Raw genomic sequence first — 23,068 nt, forward strand, 5'->3', positions numbered from 1 at the left:
CACTGTGTGCAGGTGTCAAGTCCTGTTGGAAAATGAAATCTGCATTTCCATAAAGTTGGTCAGCAGCAGGAAGCATGAAGTGCTCTAAAACTTCCTGGTATACGGCTGCGTTGACCTTGGACCTCAGAAAACACAGTGGACCAACACCAGCAGATGACATGGCACCCCAAACCATCACTGACTGTGGAAACTTTACACTGTATTTGTGCGCCTCTCCTCTCTTCCTCCAGACTCTGGGACCCTGATTTCCAAAGGAAATGCAAAATTTACTTTCATCAGAGAACATAACTTTGGACCACTCAGCAGCAGTCCAGTCCTTTTTGTCTTTAGCCCAGGCGAGACACTTCTGATGCTGTCTGTTGTTCAAGAGTGGCTTGATACAAGGAATGCGACAGCTGAAACCCGTCTTTCATACGTCTGTGCGTAGTGGTTCTTGAAGCACTGACTCCAGCTGCAGTCCACTCTTTGTGAATCTCCCCCACATTTTTGAATGGGTTTTGTTTCACAATCCTCTCCAGGGTGCGGTTATCCCTATTGCTTGTACACTTTTTTCTACCACATCTTTTCCTTCCCTTCGCTTCTCTATTAATGTGCTTGGACACAGAATTCTGTGAACAGCCAGCCTCTTTTGCAATGACCTTTTGTGTCTTGCCCTCCTTGTGAAAAGGTGTCAATGGTCGTCTTTTGGACAACTGTCAAGTCAGCAGTATTTGCCATGATTGTGTAGCCAACAGAACTGGACTGAGAGACCATTTAAAGGCCTTTGCAGGTGTTTTGAGTTAATAAGCTGATTAGAGTGTGGCACCAGCTGTCTTCAATATTGAACCTTTTCACAACATTCTAATTTTCTGAGATACTGAATTTGGGATTTTTCTTAGTTGTCAGTTATAATCATCAAAATGAAAAGAAATAAACATTTGAAATATATCAGTCTGTGTGTAATGAATGAATATAATATACAAGTTTCACTTTTTGAATGGAATTAGTGAAATCAACTTTTTGATGATATTCTAATTATATGACCAGCACCTGTATATAGAGAAAAATCCTGAAATGTTTTCCTCAAAAACTTTAATTTCTTTTCGACTGAAGAAAGAAATCTTGGATGACATGGGGGTGAGTAAATTATCAGGAAATTTCAATTCTGAAGTGAACTAATCTTTTAAGTATACTGAAAATATATTTTTTTTTAAATATACTTTTAAGATTTGAGGTAAACTACTACTGCACAGACAATACAATTAAACACTTTTTTTTTTTTTAAGGGATCCATTTAAGACAAATTCACCATTAAAGTATAAAGCTAAATGTGTAGCATGTTATACTGTAACCTAGCATGTTTTAATGTCTCACTTCTCTGTGAATGGCAGATTACAACAGCAGTGATCAGAAGACCGCCTGCAGAAAGCATGAACTGTATGTAAGCTTCAGAGAACTGGGCTGGCAGGTAAAGATGAAGGACATATATTTGCATTTAAAATAACTGATGATTATAAATGTGTGTTGATTCTAGTTTAAGATAAGTGTAGGCAGCGATTTTAATTTTAAAAATGTCTTTTTTCAGGACTGGATTATTGCACCTGAGGGCTACGCAGCAAACTACTGTGACGGAGAATGCTCTTTTCCCCTAAACGCCCATATGAATGCTACTAATCATGCTATAGTACAGACACTGGTGAGTCCTTCTTCATAAAATAAATACCAGCCCTAACAGTACAAGTATTTTTAAAAGTTTACTTCACAGCAGTACGTTTACTAAAAAAAAAAAAAAAAAATCTTGCTCCCCTTTTCAGGTCCATCTGATGAATCCAGAGAACGTTCCAAAGCCATGTTGTGCTCCTACCAAACTGCAAGCGATCTCCGTGCTCTACTATGACGACAACTCCAATGTCATTCTGAAAAAATACAAGAACATGGTGGTGCGCTCATGTGGCTGCCACTGACACAGGGGACACGTACCCTCCTGCCCAACCGCTGCACCGCAGACACATAGACAAATGTGTGTAAGGACTGACAAAACGAAATAAGACAAGAACTATGAACAAATGTGAGACAATGTCTCGACAGTGGATCCAGGTTTGCTGCTTCTCATCTTCACACACATGGCCATTTCTCATAGGACATTTCAGATCTTACAAACTGCCAAGAGGATGTACATCTGAATCTACAGTATGAATAGAAAATGAACCTGATGTCTATATTCTAAAACAAAGACACACAAAGGAAATGTCAATAATCTTTAAAGGGGTCACATCATACATAATATACATTTTTTGAGGTCCACTTAAAATGCTACAAAAGCTTCACCAAAAGAGCCAAATTAGCTGTTCTAATACTATTTTCCATGGTCTCGTTGCCCCTTGGAATTAAACGGGATGTTTTGTTTGCTGCTGTGCCTTTAGACATCTTGTTCTACAGTCTTTATCTGTCTGATATTTGATAGTTCCAGAACAAGTTGTTTTTGCAACTTTCAGGAACTTCCTCCCTAATATAAATAGACGATTTGAGTTCTGAAAGTTACAGTAGCTCTTTTATTTCAAAAGAAACTTTGGTTCCTCATGATATGACTTGTAACATCTGAAGCACAGAAATCAGAACAGGAAACTTTCGACCGTTTTGTGTATTTTTGATGAAGTCACTTGAACCCACAGGACTCTATTTTAGGTCTCAAAAAATCAAATTATTTTAAGTTTCTCAATATTTGCTCTGCAGTACCTGTGGTTTGCATTGGTGAGTCAGAGCGAGCGGTTATATACTTCAACAGAACTCAAAGAACGGAACCATTATGCTGCCGTTCCAAGGATGGAACTGTTTTTGATGCCGTCCGAAACCACAGATCTATAATTTCCCTGGAACACCTGCCCCTCGGATGGCTTACATCCAAAACCTCCCACAAGACACAAGGACCTACGGATAATTTAAGGTTTTTCAGCAACAAAACCATATTCTATGCCAACATCCTCACATGGGCTGTAGATTTTCCACCACTTCATGTCAATATTTATTGTCAAACTTTTACTATGCAGCTATCCATTTTTTTTTTTTTTTTTTTTTTTTACTGTGAGCCGTTGAATGGTACAAAAGCTCTCTCTGGACAGGCTACATATGTTTATTTTCATAATTGTAGCAATATCTTTTGTTTTGCCCTATTTTGTAGGTTGTGAACCTATAACCATTTCCATTTTTATACCAATACTGGAACCAAATAGCTTCCCAATATTTGGTTGTGTTTATGGTTCCGGAATGTCATTATTCTTCCTCGGACATGAATGGAACACTTCGTAAATATGCAAATTTTAATGCTGTTTGCATTCCCATTAATCTCACTGCTATAGAGGCCAATAAAACCCTATGCCAACCAGCCAAACCTGGACTGCTTAGATCACAGTGACAGTGATCACATCACTGGATGGCATTGGTTTTTACTGTTGGTTGCCAGTAGGCACTCCTACTCAGCTGCATCCAAATCTGGCCCCAAATCATAACACGTTTCCCCCAAGAATTGTTCTGTTGAAACAATCTGTTAACAGGCAGCTGAGAGTAGTAAAAGCAATAATTTTCCAAATATTGTCATTTTTTTATGATCCCTAATTATATCACATACCTCCTATAAACTGCTGTTTACATGTCTCAACCATATTTGGATGCTTGTGTGTAAATACTTGTACATTTTACTGTTTATTTATTGCTCCTTTTATGAATCATATACCACAGAGATCATATAACAAGAGTAAAGGAAAAAATTAAAACGGCTATTTTTGGAAAAAGACATTTTATTATGAAATTTGTCAACGTGCCTTTTTTTGTACAAAAAGCCCCAGGCAGTGTGTGTACCCCTCTCACACAGGACAAAAATACTGCGTTTTTCACCGAGGTCGGCCTTGACCATGTGCCTCCCATAAAGACTTCACTGAATATATGTGGTTTCTCTGATTGCTTTTCCCTTCCTTCTCTTTCAGATCCAGTAAAAGAGAAAAATAAACATCTCAGTGTGGGAACATTTAAAAGGAAAAATGTAAATTACATTTGTTTAAATCAATGAAACCACTGGATAGCATCAGAGCACACATACAAGTACTATCAGCGTTCTTCAAGCAATGACACCAGGCGAAGTATCTGAATTTCACCATCACAAAGTGGTTGACTGCATGTAAAAGCCATTAAGGCTGCTTTACAGAGACAAAAATGAGAAATGAATGAGACTCAAATCATCTAAAAAGACAAATCTAACAAAAAAAAAAATGACGAGCAAAATAGTCACATCTATTGGAAGCTTGTTTCCATCCTGGAAAAAAAAAAAAAAAAAAAAAAAAAGGGTAATTGCGACTTCTCACAATTCTGACTTTTTTCTCACAATTGCTTGTTAATATCTCACAATTCTGACTTTATAACAAACAAATGCAAGTTATAAGGTCAGAATTGTGAGATATAAACTCTCAATTCTGAAAAAAAAAAAAAAAACTTGCAATTGTGACTTTATATCACCTAATTCTGAGAATAATAAAAAAAAAAAGTCAGAATTGCAAGATGTTAACTCGCAATTGTGAGAAAAAAAGTCACAATTATCTTTTACATTTTTTTTTATTTAGTGGCAGAAACAAGCTTCCATACACATCTGCAGAAAGTTTTCTAAGAAAAAAATATTACTGTACCGCAACTGCGTTTACTGTTCACAACCTGTACTGTAATTCAAATTAAACCATTTTTCCATAAACTGTCACTATACAACAAATAATCTATTCTGCATTGTTTCACTTTTCTGATCATTTAGAAAATTGCAAAAAAGCTTTATATAAATGGCAACTTGTCTAGAAATGTGTCTAACCCACATGCCTCTGAGAGCACTAAGAAGATTTAGAAGACAAAATTAACCAAAGTAGTTAAGCAAATGGCCAACTTTCTGGGGAAAACAGCTTAAACAAGGCTGGTTTGCTGGTCATCAAGCTGGTAAGCCTGGCCAGGTTGGATGGCCAACCATCCAAACCAGCTTGATTTAAACTGGTCTCCTAACTGGTCTAATAAACTACCTTAGTCTGGTTTATTTTACTGTAACCTCTGAACAGTACAATCAATTCACAAGATCACAACAAAAACAGGGTTCAAAGTGCTGTTTGTATCATAGTATTTTACACTGAATTGAGAAAAAGGGAAAAGACAACAGGTACATGTCCTTTTCTTTAGATGGTCTCCCTGAGGTCATTTTTTAGTCTTAGTTGATATTCATAAACTAAGCTGAATTTCCTCATATAATTGACAAAATATGCACCTAAAACAATGTAATGATCTGAAATGAGGTGTCATTTTTTTCATATGCACAACTGTTTCTTTCAAAGAGGAAGGGCAAAAATCAAAGGTGTATGGTTGTATTTGCTAATAACCTCATCAACTGGAATAGATGAAATAATGTACATTCATATTTTATCATGTGGAAGATTGTCCTCACTTCAGTAGGTGTGGGACAGAAATGAAGAAAAAGCAGTCCTTCTGACAGTATAGTAAATATAGATAGTGTTTTCTTGTAGATGAAGTGTGTGATGGGAAATGAGGGAGGAGTTACAGCTCATCTCTTGCTTGCTTCATGACAAAACTGTGTAAGCTCTCTAAGTCCCGGCCTCCATTATGCTCCTCCCCCTGTTCCCCCGCCCGGAACATCAGGAGTGTTGGGTATCCGCGCACCTACAGAGAACAATGATCAATTCAATAATTCAATAAATTTACATTCATTTAGATGTCCATTTCAAAATTGAGCCAAGACAACTGCTCTGCTCAAAAATGTAGTTTGCAATCTTCGGAACACAAATAAGATATTTTTGTTGAATTCTTAGGGGTTTTCTTATCTTCAATAGAAAACAATGAAACTACCACATTCAAGGTCCAGAAAAGTAGTAAAAACATTGTTAAAATAGTCAATGTGACTACAGTGGTTCAACCTTAATATTATGAAGTGACGAGAATACTTTTTGTGCGCAAAAGCAAAATCAAAAAAAAAAAAAAAAAACTTCATTCAACAAATTTGTTTCTTCCGTCATTCTCCTACGCCATTTTCGTTGAAGGGCTTCCTGGTTTTACGTCAGAACGCCGACTCCGTATTGGCCGACACCTGATCACATGAGCAGCACACGTGTGATGGCAATACTGAGCCGGCGTTCGGACATGTACGCATTTGACGCAGTGAACGCAGTTCAGCCCTTATGTGTTTGAGTCTGACAGGGTAGAGAAGAAAGTGTTGAATAAAAGTCGTTATTTAGGTTTTGTTTTTGTGCACAAAAACTATTCTCGTCACTTCATAACATTAAGGTTGAACCACTGTAGTCACGTTGACTATTTTAACAATGTCTTTAATAAACCTTGAAATAATATGACGGAGAGCAACATTTGTCTGGCAAACTGAGCCACTGCATATTGTAGAGCGAGTAAGTAATGAGGTTCAGTTTTTGTTTGTTTTAATGCAATGCAAGCATCCATGGCAAAAACCAGCTAAAAATTTCCGAGATCTAAATTTACAATTTAGTTTTTTTCCCCCATAATGTTACATTACGTTAAAAGGTTAGTTACAGGCCATAAGTATACGAACAACAAAAACAGCAACAAAATTCGATAATATAAGGATTAGGAACTAGAATACAGCGAGTCTGTGTTGCTTCATGTGGCCGCTTGTGCCGTTTGCTGCAACTAAATCAAAATGCTGCAAACCATCTCAGTGATGAACTGTAATAAATCCAAACATGGATCTTGACCATATAGTTTGTGATTATGGTTGCTGAATGAATTCACTCCGTGCAACTTCTGTGTGACTGACAGTCTTTTTTGTTGTTTTTGTATAAACACATTAACATAATTTAGAATTATTAGAATTACTATAAGGAATTTTACTGTTTTTATGTTGAGAGTAACTCCGTCATCTCTCAAAAGCAATGTAGAGAGTGTTAATGTATACGTTTTAATAAATGAGGAAACTAGATGAGTAAAATAAACCATGGTGGGCGCATAATTTGACATTCCGATTTGTACTTACAGGGGAAAGTGCAATAATTCAGATAAAATTCTGAAAGAAACTTTGTGATTCTCAGATTAACCATTATACACCATGATTAAAATATTACACCTAAAACTAGTCAACTAAAACTTGACTAAACAAAAAACAGGATAGGTTGACCAAATATAATAAAAACTAAAGAGGACATTTGACACAGGACTAAGACGAAAAAAAAAAAAAAAAAAAGAATTAACTCACTGTTTATAATAAAAATAAATAAATAAATAAATCATGATTTTAACGTTAAAAGACTGCACAAATGCTACAGTGGAAAACAGTTAATTGGTTTACATAAAAAATCCGTACTATATACAGTGAATAACAGTAAAAGGTCTAATGGTACATTTTTTTTAAAATGAATTTTATGGCAAAATACCATTAAATTACAGTTTTTGGAAGTAAAAAATAAGTCCTTGTATAATTTACAGTGGGGAAAATAAAAAAAAATTAACATTGCCACACTTCACATTTGACATTTTCATTTAAACAACCGCTTTAGTTTTTCGTAGTTTTTTTCTAATTAGATGTGCATTAGCGTTTTATGTTACATCTAATGTTATTAAATTAATGTTTATTGCATTTTTAAAATTTCATGTTAGTTACCATGATGGTGTTTAGTGTTTGTGTGAATGACACTGTGTGCACCTTCTATATATTAGTATTGTCCTTCTCAGCTTGTGGAAGAGCTGCTTGTGATGAGCTTTGATTCATTATGTGACTTTCTCAACCCCACTTGTGTTTGGTGGTTGTCAGTGTATTACAAAGGTACAAAACAGAAATTAGTACTTCAATAGGTTGGTAAATTAACATCAGTTTATGAAATGTTTTTTTACTATAATTTTAACATTTTTTTTTACAATGTGTACAATAAACAGTAATGAACCATAATTATTACATTATAAACCTATAAATTATACAGTTTTGAACTGTAAAACAGACAGTAAACTAAGTGCTGTCCAGGAAAACCCAAAACGTTGCTACCGTATGTTTACGGTAAAATTCTGCCAACCACAGCTACCGTTTACCATAAATTTTACAGGGATTTTTTTTTTTTTTTTTTTTTTTTTTTTTTACAGTGGTACCGAAACCTGTATAGAAAATTCCTGATAGACTGCACACAAGATTTTGAAAACGACTAAAGAATGTCCTCGATCAAAAGATGACTTTCTACCACTAATATGAAGTTATGTTGACCCCATCCCTCAAACATCCACAATCCCTCCCCCAGCAGGCCTATGACTGTGTTCCAGACTATATGAGCGGGACTTACAGAGAATCTGTTGCAGAGTGTCCTCTCCACTGTGCAGTCTACTTTAGCAATCTTCACATCAGTCAGACCAGGAAACTCCTTTTTAGATAGATCCTCCCAGGTAGGGGCCAGGTTCTTGCAGTGACCACACCTTAAACACACGGACACATCGCGTGAGTCGCTGAACGACAGAGGAAGATCTCAGCCAATCAGGGACAGGCGGGTCTTTTAATCACCCACTAAGGAAGTGTTAAGATGATCAGAGGAACAGATAGGGGAGGGAAGCACACTGTGTGTACATGTGTGCGTGCATGGAAATATACACGTGTCTTGTCATTGCGCAGGGCTTGGCAATAGAGCTTAACAAAAATATCAATCTTGCTAAGTTTTTTGACAACATTTGATCCATCAAAAGAAAAAAAAAGAAAAAGGTAAATTTCAATTAGAGGAACCACCTTTACCAAACTGCAATTGTGCGGTTTTAAAATGTTATCTAGTTGCATGCAATTTAATTATTAAAAGTAAAAATAAATAAAAATTGAAATGCCTTTCATCCAAAGAATGTTTATGTGAATGTAACGGTGTTCAACAGTTTCAATAAACAACTTTCAGCTAATTCAGAGAGAACATGGTATAAAAAAATACATTCTCTAAAAGTAACTCTTGTCTATCAATATCTTTGGAGGTTTTGCTTATGATGATGACTTTCATTTGTAATATTACTTAGATATTTTAACTGTAAGAAACACACTTACTAAGAACTAATTTTTAGGAATGTACCCATTCATCCCTATGTAGAACACTGAGTTCTGGTCCTCTAATTTAAAAACAGTGCCAAATGTTTCACTATCAGTGTCAATCCATTTGATCCATTGATCCAAAGCTTCGATTGAAGCTTTGACTTTTTTTTAGAACCATTTCCATTGGCAAAAACTGAAAGCTTTTTCTTGTTTAAAATAGGAATCATGATTCTCTCATGATTCTGAGGAGACAACTAAATAAGATAACATGTAATTTACTAGTGGTTCTGACAAAATGGTAACTGGTGCAGTCCATTTAAAAATTCAATCGGGTTGAATGAATAACTCAACGATTCACTCAAAGACTTCACTTATTTCAATACTAGAATCATTGTTTTCGAACAAATCTCTTGAATGATTCAATGACAAAACCATTTTTAAGTCACTTGTTTCCACCTACTGGTGTAATGATGTAACAAAATAATCTTTATTTAAAGTTTTCAAGTTACTTTTAAAAGATTATTTACTCGCTACTGTAGACATCTGTGCTTATATCCAAACTATAAACTTATCAAATATGTATGTGATACACTGAATGTTTGTAATAGAAATTATAGTGTGGTTGAAAAGACTGATTGTGAAGCTGTTTCATACCTATACAGATCTGAATGCTGTGATCAAACTTGTCAAAGGTTTATTAGACATGGCCGAATCATTGTTATAAGATTGCGTGGGTGTTTGAATCGAGATCGCAATCTTTTAATGATTAATCGTGCAGCTCTAATCACTTCTAAACTCTTTTGCCATATTTGCTAAATAAATTAAAACCAAAGGCTACATATGGAACATACTGAGTGTCTTTAGAAGACTTAATTCACAAATATAGCATATGAAGATTACTAGTGTCAATACTGATCAGGGTTATTTTGTCTTTAACTATAAAAAAATATTTTTTGTTAACTGAAATGAAGCTGAAATAAAATTAGATGAAAAACTTAGTTAGTTGCCAAGACAACATTTCAATTTTTTTAGTTTTAGTACAATAAACTTGAAATAAACTAAAAATGAAATATAAATTATACCCAAATAGAAATATTTTAAAAAGACTTGTTACTTATACTTATAAATGCTGATGCTGCTTAGGTTTTAAATCACAAACAACTGCTATAAATGAACTTTTTTATTTTATTTTTTATAATCAACCAGCCCCACCTGCCACTAAATCACAGATAAATTACCAGTCGAAATGTCAAATGAGACCTTGCTAAAACTTACCATGGGGCATAGAACTTGATGAAGGAGAGTCCTTTGGCAACTGTCTCATCAAAGTTGCTCTCAGTCAAGACCAGAACATTAGACTGAGAGACACAAAATGAAACATGTTTTAGTGGCAGCACATTTTGTACACATTTAACAAGGTATTGTGTTCCTTGTTAACTAATGAGTTAATTACACTAATAGCACACAATTCGTGTTATGAGGCATAGTATAAACCCTAGAGAATCTCTACAGGTTATATCCTGCTGAAGTTTAAACACCTCTCACTGGCTAGTTTCCTTAATTACAATACCAGTTCTGAACACAAGAGTAAGGTCTCATCACAAAGGCATCAGCAAGTCTATCATTTTACAAGCTTTTAAAATTATCCTCAATCTGAAAATAATTAAAACTATGAAACAGAGCTCTTAAGGGAAGCTCTTTAGCCATCCAACAACTCCAGCCAGCCAGAATCCCTTTATAATAGACAAGCTTAGACAGGAAAGCCAATTAACAAAACAAAATAACAGCTCTTTAAGTTCCCCGCCCACCCCGTCCCACCAACCCAAGCGCACGCACACATGCACATTTGCATCAGCAGGAGGAAATAGCTGCTCTGCCCATAATTACTACCTCGGTTTAAAGATGCAGATTTGTGTCTACGGGCCAAAGTCTGCAGCTCGCTGTTCAAACATCTGCCCGCACATACAAACGGATCAAATCTCTATGGTGCCAAGCAGGAAATCCGCAAACAAAACCAGTATTGTGAGAAAACTAAAACAGACACACACCTCTTGTTTATCAGGTTCAGCGCTGGGTGGGACTTCGTGAGCATGCTCCTTCTCAATCACAGGTTCATCTTTAGATTCAGCAGCTTTCACTTGATTATCCACAAACTCTTTAAATGAGTCCAGATCGCGTTTCCCTCTGTACTGATCGATCTGAAAACATACATCATGCATACAGCTTACTGAAATTGTTTGGTGTTAACTGTAATTGCACATTTCATCATGGTTTTGCAGGGCATTGCTAAGTGATATGTGACATTCTGGTCTCTAAATATAGAGTAGGTGACTAACACAAGCCCATGAGATTATTTTTAATGATAGTTTATTTGTCACCAGGTGAAAATCATAGAAATTATAGAAGTAACTGAAAATCAAAGAGAGAGGGAAAAAAAGGAACTGTTTGCGATCAGTACAATTTTTTTACTTTTTAATATGCATTAAATTAATCAAAATCGAAAAAAAGAAAAAAAAAGTACAATTTTTATGTTAAAATACATTCTCTTAACCCAGTTTATTGTTCATTGACAACTATTAGAATGCCATGTGTGAACCTGGACCACAAAACCAGTCATAAGTAGCACAGGAATATTTGTAGCAATAGACAACAATACATTGTATGGGTCAAAATTATTTTTCTTTTATGCCAAAAATCATTAGGATACTAAGTAAAGATCATGTTCCATTAAAATATTTTTTAAAATTTCCGACCATAAATAAATCACATTTATTTTTGCACCCTCAGATTCCAGATTCTCAAATAGTTTTATCTCAACCAAATATTGTCCTATGGAAAGCTTATTTATTCAGTTTTCAAATGATGTATGAATCTCAATTTCAAAAACATTTACCCTTATGACTGGCTTTGTGGTCCAGGGTCACATTTATGGGTTTATCTCCCCTAAAATTGTAAACACTGAGCCCTCCAGGGACAGTAAACATTGAGAGAGGTCCTCTCAGATCGTCATTCTCTTGAGTTTGGGGTGTGGCTACTGTAGCAGGCGGAGCTAGGGGACGTGGGCACTTGTACAGCTTGTTGGCTCTTTAAGATTTTGGTTTTATGTCAGTTTGAGTCAATATACTTATGTACGTGTGTTGTTCATTATGATCGGTTCAGTAAACTTAGTTCTGTATGTATGTAAAAATATATAGTTTTTTTTATTAAATGCCCAAACTTAATTTTGATTTAAATTTTCCACTTGGAATGTAAAAGTCATTAACAATGTTAGAAAGAGAAATAGGATTTTCTCATTGCCTTCTTGCAAGAAACTCACATTCTCAATTCGGATGTAATTAAACTCAGACGGGGTTAGGGAGGACAGGCGTTTCACTCGAGTTTCAATGTGAAGGGCAGGGATATTCCGTTCACTAATGAGGAGGTTTTAAAATATTAGCCAAAGTCCTTGCAATTCGTATAGAACCTGTTCTTCCAACTATAATTTCTAACGATCAAACAGGATTTATTCGTGGACGCAATCCATTTAGTAATTTGCGACGCCTTCATAATGTAATGTACACTAACACACAAGATGATCAGGACATTATAATTTCCCTTGACGCTGAAAAGGCATTCGATAAGGTAGAGTGGAAGGTACCTCTTTAATATAAAATATTTACTCTGAGTATTTTCCTTTGCATCGAGGTACCAGACATGGATGTCCGCTCTCCCCTTTGCTATTTGAAATTTTGATTGAACCTTTGGCCGCAGCACTTCATCAGTCTGGTAGCTTTAAGGGTATCATTCGGAATGGGATTGAGCATAAGATTTCATTATATGCAGATCATGTTTTGTTATATGTTTCTAACCCTGATTTATCAGTACCCCATATTATTTCAGTCTTAGAAGAGTTTGGTAAATTCTCAGACTATAAGCTTAACAAGCATAAAAGTGAATTATTCCCAGTCAAATCACCTCTGCATAGATACTTCCCTTATCCCGTTTAGAATAGTTCATGAGGGTTTTAAATACCTAGGTGTACAAGTCACACGATCATCAACTGATTTGTTTAAAGCTAATGTTTCCCCGCTTTTAGGTCGTTGCAAAGATGATTTTACCAAATGGTCCAGATTACCCTTGTCATTAGCAGGTCGTATTAGCCTAGACTGACTTAGACCCACACAATATTCCACTGTGGGTGCAAGGGGAACAATTATGTAGTAGATTTAGTCTTCGATCCGTAGTCTGTACTTCACTCCCTCTGACTGGAAACATGTATATTTCCTCTAAAAATCCAGTTGTTGCACACGCTCTAAAAATTTGGTCACAATTTAGGAAGCATTTTGGTGTGCAGGCAGCCTCTATTCTGCGTCCTATAGTTTCCGACGTATGAAAAAATGATATTCTAGGCCAAGTACACTCATCTCCTTGTGCCAGGCATGGTCTTATCCAATTCAAGATACTTCATAGACTTCATTTTACCAACTCAAAGTTAGCTAAGACTTATCCCAACATTAGCTCCGCATGAAATAGGTGTTCACATTCACCCGCTACAACAGCTCACATGTTTTGGTTTTGTCTTTGGTTGGAGGAAGTCTGGGAAAAAATTGAGGTATAATAACATCTATGGAAATCATATTAGTCTGGACCCCTTAATTGCTATTTCTGGCACTAGGCCTAAGGGCATAGAACTTAGGAAAGATATAGGAACAGTTATTGCCTTTACTTCACTTTTGGCTAGGTGTTTAATCTCGTTACAGTAGAAAAGGGCTGACCCCCCGAAATACAGTAAATGGATCAATGAGGTGATGAATTACATTCAACTTGAGAAAATAAAATTTACAATTAGAGGTTTAAAATGTAAGTGGGTTATTTGACGTTTTTTGATGTTTTCGTATTGTACCGATCACTTAAGGACCATACATTAACTTGGTCTTCTCTTTTGTTGTGCTGTATGGGTAGGAATGGGAATAGGATGTTAAGAGTTTAAAACTTGTCAACTTTTGTACCATTATTGAATTTACTGTATTTTTTTTTTTTTTTCAAACTTCCAATAAACAGAGTATTAAAAACAAATAAATAAATAAAAGACACTCGTGGTTGCTCTAGACAGAGTGTTCACCTGATCAATTGCTTACTCATGACATATAGCAACAACTAAAAGTATTCCTAATATGTTGGTCCTTTTATTGAAATTAGCCAAGTAACCTGTGTGTTGAGACATGTCTTTACAAGCACCTGTAAGAGCTGTGATTGTGATGTTTGAGTTGGGGGAGGCACGATGCGCGAAAGGGGTATTTGCAAAATATGATTTATTTTTGTAATTCCGTTAGGTGCCACTAGTGTTGCAGAATCTACATACTTCACCTTTAAATAAATGCTGTTCTTTTAAACTGTCTATTCAAAGAATCCTGAAAAAAATTCCACAAAAATATTAAAGGATGAGTTCACTTTCAAATAAAAATGTTCTGATAATTTACTCACCCCCATGTCATCCAAGATGTTCATGTCTTTCTTTCTTCAGTCGAAAAGAAATTAAGGTTTTTGATGAAAACATTTCTCCATATAGTGGACTTCAATGGCCTCCAAATGGTTGAAGGTTAAAATTACAGTTTCATTGTAGCTTCAAAGTGTTCTACATGATCCCAGATGAGAAATAATGGTCTTATCTAGAGAAACCATCACTCATTTTCTAAAAAAAAAAAAAAATGTTTTTATACATTTCATCTTGAACTAGCTCTCTTCTTCTCTATTAGAATTAGGTCAAAGTTTGAACTAAATTGGCATATACAATATGCTAGTGCAAGTATATAACAATTAGTTCAAACTTTGACCTGTGGAGGGCAGTAATACACTTAGTGTCTACACTGCCGGAATTCTAATAGAGAAGAAGAAGAGAGCTAGTTCAAGATGAGCATTTATGGTTAAAACGTATACAATTTTTTATTTTATTTTAGAAAATGAGTGATGGTTTCTTTGAATAAGACCCTTATTCCTCATCTGGGATCGTGTAGAAAGTTTGGAGGCCATTGAAGTCCACTATATGGAGAAAAATCCTAGAATGTTTTCATCAAACCCTTAATTTCTTTTCGACTGAAGAGAGAAGGACATGGACATGTTGGATGACATGGGGGTGAGTAAATTATCAGGAAATTTTAATTTGAAAGTGAACTTATCCTTTAAACAACACACCTGTTTTCAGCATTTTTAATTAGAAAGGTTTCTTTAGCACCCAATCAGCATATTAGAATGAATTCTGAAGGACCATGTGACACAAAGGACTGGAGCAATGGCTGTTGAAAATTCAGCATCACAGAAATAAATTACACTTTAAAAAAAATATTAAAAAAGAAATCAGTTATTTTAAAAAGAAATCATTTCACAATATTACAGTTTACACAGTATTTTTGAGTAAATAAATGCAGCCTTGGTGAGCATCATGAGACTTTTCAAAAACATAAAAAAAAACAACCTTTTGAACAGTAATATCCATATACATCTTAAAAAATGAAGCCACACTAGAGGTCCTTACCTTCTCTCCATCACTGAAGAACAGCAGCGTGGGATAACCACGAACCTGATTTTCTGAACACACTTCATAATGCTGTGTGCAATCCACCTTTAGAATGCAAAAAATAAATGAATGAATAATATAAATAATTATAAAACAGCAATTTACAAAATTAGAAAATAAAAAGAGAAACCATGATGGCCTCTCTTCACCTTGCCGATCTTGACGCTGTCTGAATGCTCAAAGCTGGTGGCGAGCTGTTCCCATGTTGGAGCCATGGCTTTGCAGTGCCCACACCACGGTGCATAGAACTTCACAAAGTGAGAACCTGCAGAGGACAACGGTAGGGTTACAAACTCAAAATGTTGAGATCTGTGTCTCAAGTAGGATAGCAACAAAATGTTTTGCAAAAAGACATAGAATATATATGTTAGACTTACATTTTTTTTTTTTTTTACCTTATTGGAATTGAAACTCGGCTTGATATCAGAATCACAAAAATTCAACTGATACTTCCCTCCCCCTACTAAACAGTCATGCCACCCACAACCATATGATGTCACAGAGCTATTTTTCAACTGAAATGCATTATGTATACACAGTACAGTCCTGAATGTGGAAGTATATTGACTTAAGCATTACACAAATGACTGCACATTAAATGAAGATGTAAAAGAAAAACTTTGTGAGCACCACATTAGGTTTATGCAACAACTTTTATGAATCAATCATGCAGTGCTCATTTGTTGGGCAGAGGAGAACTAGCCCCCCAACTGAGCCTGGTTTCTCCCAAAGTTTTTTTTCTCCTCTCTGTCACCTGATGGAGTTTAGGTTCCGTGCCACTGTTGCCTTTGACTTGCTTAGTTGGGAACACTTAATATTCAACATAATTATTGATCTGACTGTTCTGACGCTGTTGTTAGCGAACTGAACTGAGCTGGATGATGACATCAGTGTTTTCTCCAAAGCTGCTGTATAGATAAACTAAATTAATAATGATTTTTTACAAACTGGACAATGATACTATTATTTCTTCAAGAGCTGCTGTACAGCCAAAACGAACTTTGCTGCATTATTTTCTTATCACTGTAAAGCTGCTTTGAAACACTCTGTATTGTAAAAAGTGCTATATAAATAAAGGTGACTTGACTTGTGCTTCCAATAACTGAAAGTGGGGAACATAAAGAGCTCTGTCAAAGCTAGGCATCATTTCCTGCCTCTCCTCAAAACAGGAATCGGTTATTTGTTTAACGGACGGAACAAGTAGCATAAAAGGGCTGAAACTGTACCAAGACCATAATTGACCTTGACTGCCAAAGTAATTGTCATAAAAAGAAAATTATGAGAACAACAGAAGCCAAATTAAAATCCTGATGATTTTTCAATGAATCTCTGGAAAACCAGGTGATATTACCTTCTAAAGCCATGCAAAATGTTTGAAATATATATAAAATAAATTAAAATTGTATAAGAATTAAAACTGTATAAGAAATACTGATCATGACATGCATCATCAAAACTTACATTTTAAATGCTAAGAAAAGAAGAGTGTGACTAACCAGTTTGTGATTACTGGATAACTTGAGATAAGATATATAGCTTCATAACTTTTTCATAATTTCACATTCCATGTGAAAACAAAGTTGATACAATGTAAGTGTTATCATGACACTTAAATCAACCAAAAATGAAAATTATGTCATCAATTTCTCACCCTCATGTCATTCCATAAAACTTTAGTTAGTCTTAGAAATACAAATTAAGGTATTATTTAATGAAACCTAAGAAGTTTCTGTCCCTCATTGGAATGCCAAGCTAGCTAAAACATAATTCAAAAAGGATATAAAAACATCGTAAAATTAATTCATATGAATCAAGAGGTTTAATCCAAGTCTTGTGAAGAGATACAATTGCTTTATATGATGAATAGATTTAATTTATTTTTAATTTAACTTTTATTCACATATAAACATTGATCAAATTACATGCATAGCCACATCAAACAGTCAAAGGAAGCTCAAACATGCGGGTCACGCTCAAGAACAAACCAAATTGGTTCTTGCACATCAAGAACGCACATTTGAGCTTCCGAAACAGCCTGAATGATATGGATCATTTTTATGTCTGTCAATGAATAGAAAGAATTTTAATTTTTTGAGTGACTTATCCTGTTGACTAATATAATACATACCATCACAATTACTTTGTAATGCAACTGTAAGGATACATTCTTAATATATAATCTTTTCTTGAAAGGTGTATATACAGACTGGTTGTGGGCTACTACCTTTAGAGATGTGTGACTTGAAATTTGCGGCTGTGAGTTCATACAGGCCCTGTTTGGGTTCAGGAACTTTGGGTGGCTCGGGTTCACTCTGGGGCTCCTGTAGTGAAATGGGTACAAATAAGACAAAATTAGTGTTGTAATAGTTAGACTTTTTAGAATTAAGGCCCGTTCACACCAAGAAGGTAACTATAACAATAACTATTGGCGTCCACACCAGCGGACAGTATCGTTCTGTTTATTCTAACCCCGAGTGGGATTCAAACTGGCGTTTCTGGCATGAGAGGTGACCGCGCTAACAAGGACGCTAAAGACTGCAGCCTCTAGCGTCAGTCACTAGTGTACCTATTAAGGCCAGAGGAGTAAGGTTTACTCACACAGCTCTTACTAGCTGGCCTCTGTTACACTCACCTCCCTAAGGGTCACGGGACCAGTGAAACCCCTCCGGTTCTACTCGCACTGCTCCGAGCAGGATTCAAACCGCCGTTTAGGCCATGCGAGGTGGCTGTGCTAACAAGGACACTAAAGACTGCAGCCTCTAGTGCCAGTCACTATTGCACCAATTGAGGCCAGAGAAATAAGGTTTACTCACACAGCTCTTACTAGCTGGCTTCCATTACTCACCCCCATCTGGGTCATGGCATCAATGAAACCTCTCCGGTTCTACTCGCACTGCTCCAAGCAGGACTCAAACCAGCGTCTCTGGCATGGAAGGCGGGTGCGCTAACAAGGACGCTATAGACCACAGCCTTTAGCGTCAGTCACTAGTGCACCACTTGAGGCCGGGGAAGTGAGGTCTACTAAGGCCCAATCCCAATTCTACCCCTTACCCCTTCCCCTTTCCCCTTCCCCTTTGTTTCGCGCGTTCACGTGAAGGGGTAGGGGTGTCCCAATTCTCATTTGGTTGGAGGGGAAGGGGTAGGGGGAAGGGCCAGGTAGCCCTTCAAACGAAGATTTTTCGGGACCACACTTCAGACGAAGGGGTATGATAAATTTCCAACATGGCCGACCGAGCGAGCAGAGAGACCCATAAATATAAGTATTTTTTTACGGTAAACAGTATTTTAGTAATAAATAATCACTTGTTTTATGTTGCCTTTAATCTTGTGTTCATGTATACGGTTATGTTCTCCGAAAAAAGATTTGTTAAAATCGCTATGAAAACAGTTCGCTAATGTTTTTTACATTATGATAGTTCCACAACAATTTTGTTTATATTTTATTGAAACCCGCGTTGATTTGACAACATAAATTCAAATCCGGTGGCAGCTAACTTGTCTTTTTGCCACATGCCTCATTAATGTATTGTTTTGTTGTGGTTACGTCCATAAATACGTGTACGTTACATGATATAAACAAAAAGTGCATTCAGTTTGCGTGCTTATTCATCAGTATTGTATGTTCTGTATCAACCAGGGACTCCTGAGGAAACACGCAGGTTCGTCTCCTTTGTCTTATGCGAACTGAAGACAAATGCAAAAAAATAGCTGTCGCCCAAGCAACAGAGATCACTACAGCTATCGATGGCATCTTAAAAGGCCAATTCACACCGCACCAACAAACAATTTTTTTAGCGCGACCCTTTTTATTAACGAGACCCATAAGCATATACAACCATGTAGCTAAACAAGCCAAAACGAATTATTAAAAACGAAACTGAAGGTAAACCTGCGTTGCTCTCATAGTGGTTAACGTTACCTCTCTCTTTTGGTGAAGTGGAGCAGCTGGGGTATAAAATAGAATTGGGATTGGGCCTAACACAGCTCTTACAGGCCGGCCTCCGTTAAACGCGCACTGCAGTTAAGTCGCCAGCAGCTTTAAATAGACAAACTCTTTAAAGCAAGATGGATTCTGATAGGCTGTCAATGTTCTTATTGTTCATCAGCTACAAAAAATCATTCTGCAAGTGATTCCAACAAAATCGTTTCTCTGTGCCATTATCCTTATAGTTGTGGTGTGGACTTAGCTATTCTTTTATATTTAGAATGATTTTTAGAATTATATATATTTATCATTATTGCCACTGTCCTTGGTGCGAACAAGCCTTTTCTCCTTGACCAAGAACTACAGAAAGTACTTTTAAAGTTGGCATGAAATTGAACTTGTGTTAGTTCTTTCCTATTGAGACAAATATCCAAGTGAAATAGCTTCTCAAAGAAAAAAAAAAAAAAAAAGTAGGGCAAAACTTGATTTTATCCATTGGGAATTAAATGAATCGTTGTCACTTGCTATTGCTGCAATCTCATGTGAGCGACAGATTGGTGGAAGGGAGAGGTTATTGTTCCATACTTGTGCCAGGTGACTTTAAAAGCCAGAATCAAAATGTGTTACAAATTTAATCAGTTTTATGATCTTACTTCAGGTTCCTCCTGCAGGGTTTTCAGCATCCAGCTCTCCAGGGCCTGCAGGTCTCTTGGGCCCTGATACTTCACAGCCTCCTGCTCAGGTTTAAACAGCTTCAGACTGTAACACAACAAAGTCAGTCAATGATTAATCAAACCATATTTAACTTTTACCTGAAGCACATGACTATCAAGTGACATCTCTCTCTCAAACACACACAGTAGTCATGTCACCTTTATTTATATAGAGCTTTATACAATGCAGATTGTTTCAAAGCAACTTAATGCTATAAACAATGAACATTGATCAGCGATCATAAACAGAAGCTCAACTGTACTTGCTTGACACGCAAGAACAAACTTCATTGGTTCTTATGGAAGCTCAAATGTGCTGCGTAACACACAAGAACGAACCTCACTGGTTCTCACACGTCAAGTAAGCATGCTTGAGCTTCCGTTTACCAAATCTGATGTGCGTGTTGATGAATGTTTATATGTGAATAAAAGCCTAAATTAAATCTGTTCATCATATAAACAGAAAATATCTCTTCAGAAAATTTGGACTAAACCGCTCAATTCACATGGATTAGTTTTATGATCTCTTTATTAACTTTGTGAAGCGTCGAATTGGTATTTGCGTAAACGGTCAATGGAGAAACAGAAATCTCTCAGATTTCATTAAAATAGCTTCATTTGTTTTCCGAAGATGAACAAAAGCCTTACGGGTTTGGAAGAACATGAGGGTGAGTAAATGATGACAGAACTGAGAAATGAGCATCATAATTCAACTCAAGTCAGCTCAGTGTTAATTCAGTGCAAAGTTCAAAGTACAGTACACAACATCTGAGTAATTTTTACTCTCATTCTGTGGGTATAACATCTCAAAACGTGGCTTTTTTTTTCCTAGAGGACCATGATGTGTAATAACATACAGTAATAAAGGTGCAATAATGCTTACGTTGGGTATCCACGGATCCCATGTTCACTGGAGCAAAACTTAGTGTCTTTAGTGCAGTCGACTTTCACAACATACACTGGGGGATCCTCCATACCGTTATATTTCTCTGCCAGCTCATTCCATGTCCCTTGCAGCCTCTGACAATGACCACACCTGCATAACCACAAACACATCCAAACACTTAGCATACTATTTACAACATTACATATTATTCCGTCACATATTACAAAGGTTTCACAACATACAGTAATAGAGCAACGGGCCATAACTAACTAAAGTAACTTTTTAAAATCTGCTGAAGTTAAAGTTCATTGGTCAAGTAAAAGGAATTTGCCTTGCATGTGCCTTGCATCAATCTCAAGTTAAAACAAATATATTTATAATTTAAATGTACATAAAATAAAGTACAATAAAATACAGAACACAGACAGAAGAACACCAAGAGAATAGAACATTAATAAAATCAAGGAAATGTTTAGTAGTACCTTCCAATTGGATGCCTATAGCCCTAATATTAAGCCTTATGCAACAAGCTTGTGGTAAAAATTAATTTTGGGAAGAGGAAAGCAATAATAATAGTACTTGCTAAACACCATTAATTAAAATAAAGGAAAAGCGGTTTATTGCTGTTTATAGTTTGGGATCACTGATTGTGTGTCTGTAATGTAGCTGTTTGGATTGAATACCATCAAAGGTGCTGTACATTGTAATACCATTGCACATACCTCAAAAGCATGGTAATCTTATGTTCAGAAGAAGCCAACAACGGCATGGTATGATATGGACATGATCAATGCTCATACAGTATGGTGTATTGTGGTGGTACCATGGTAAATTGAGGGTATAGCATGGTAAAACTATGGTACTATAAATATACAATGGTACCAAAATGCAATTTATCATAGAATTTATTTACTCCAAAAGTACTTCAAAAAATTTAACAGTACTACCATACGTGATCAAAACAAAACATTTTTTGGTGTTTGATGTTTTCTGAGAGTCATGGCCTTGTATTTGTGTTAGTGAAATTAAAAAAACAAAAAAAGAACTAAAAACAACAACATGCTATTACCATAATACCATCCAAAAATGAACCCTCGTATTACCAATGCACATTTTTAAAACACTATAGTACATTTTTTGTAAGAGGATGAGGAAGTGATGTCTGATGTCATGGCTGTTCATGCTCTGCCACGTACACTAAAACTTTGCAGGAATTTAAACTTTTCACCAAAGTCCGCTATCATCAACATCATCCTCTATATCAAAAAGCTGTGCATTGTGTTTTTGTATCAGAAGAGCTTGAATTAGAACCTTTACATCCACTTCATTCATTCATTTTTTTTTTTTTTTTTTTTTTTTTTAATTTACATGAGTGAAGATTAAAGTGGCTAATGGACTTAGTCACTTCAAACAACGCAGCAATTCAACCCAGAACTAACACAACGACGCTGATCTCAATACAGTTATCACTTTATGTATATCTTAAAATAATGAAAATGTTTGTTGAAGGTGTTCAGTTTTACCAGGGCGCGTAGAACATGACGAAGTGTGGAGCAGTAGAGACGGCATCATTAAACATCTCCACCGTGTATGTGTGTTTGGCGTGCTCATCCTCTTCTGTGTCATTATCACAGTTTATCCAACTGCATAACAACGCCAAATAAATAAAACTCGTTAAAAACGGCGTCATGTTCATAACTGAGAAGGCCTGTGAAAATGAACCGGAGCTGTGAGTTTAAATCAGTGTGTGAGTGAGTGTGCCGCTAGCAGATAAAGCTGATATGTATATCATCCTAACAGACATAAGCAGGTGTGTGTTGACGAGCCGTATGATGTGTAGATTTGAGGACTGCGCAGGCGCTCTTATTGACGCTGTGCATCCGGGGCACTGTTGTACGGAGGCTCAAAAGAGCCATGCGGTTTTTTTTACTGTTATTTCGAGATCAAGAAACTTTTTATGACTTAA

The 23,068-nt window shown here is 36.1% G+C and overlaps 2 protein-coding genes across 2 annotated transcripts in view; one reads left to right on the forward strand and one right to left on the reverse strand.

Annotated features, from left to right (window-relative positions):
* bmp6 (bone morphogenetic protein 6) overlaps positions 1–4,054 on the forward strand; it is a 75,868-nt gene extending 71,814 nt beyond the window's left edge. The window contains exons 5-7 of the mRNA XM_067377256.1: positions 1,371–1,447; positions 1,565–1,675; positions 1,794–4,054. Coding sequence (XP_067233357.1) covers positions 1,371–1,447; positions 1,565–1,675; positions 1,794–1,943 — 338 coding nt within the window. The 3' untranslated portion in view covers positions 1,944–4,054. The remainder of the gene's footprint in view (positions 1–1,370; positions 1,448–1,564; positions 1,676–1,793) is intronic.
* Positions 4,055–4,190: 136 nt separating this feature from the next.
* On the reverse strand, positions 4,191–22,913 carry txndc5 (thioredoxin domain containing 5). The gene is made up of 10 exons (XM_067377257.1): positions 22,626–22,913; positions 21,100–21,252; positions 20,157–20,262; positions 17,803–17,899; positions 15,728–15,843; positions 15,537–15,623; positions 11,074–11,223; positions 10,301–10,383; positions 8,307–8,436; positions 4,191–5,676 (listed from the first exon to the last, which is right to left on the reverse strand). The coding sequence occupies exons 1-10, from the start codon at positions 22,796–22,798 to the stop codon at positions 5,554–5,556; spliced, it is 1,218 nt and encodes a 405-aa protein (XP_067233358.1). The 5' UTR covers positions 22,799–22,913; the 3' UTR covers positions 4,191–5,553.
* Positions 22,914–23,068: the final 155 nt, after the last annotated feature.

The sequence above is a fragment of the Chanodichthys erythropterus genome, chromosome 23 (assembly GCF_024489055.1).
Source record: "Chanodichthys erythropterus isolate Z2021 chromosome 23, ASM2448905v1, whole genome shotgun sequence".
NCBI lineage: Eukaryota > Metazoa > Chordata > Actinopteri > Cypriniformes > Xenocyprididae > Chanodichthys > Chanodichthys erythropterus.

Excerpts from the sequence above, each read along its gene's own strand:
- txndc5 (XM_067377257.1), bottom strand. The coding sequence starts at position 22,798 with ATGAACATGACGCCGTTTTTAACGAGTTTTATTTATTTGGCGTTGTTA. Across the intron at positions 15,624-15,727 it reads ACAGCGTCAAGATCGGCAAG|GTGGATTGCACACAGCATTA; the intron begins GTGAAGAGAGGC and ends TGCATTCTAAAG. Across the intron at positions 11,224-15,536 it reads TCTTCAGTGATGGAGAGAAG|ATCGATCAGTACAGAGGGAA; the intron begins GTAAGGACCTCT and ends GTATGTTTTCAG.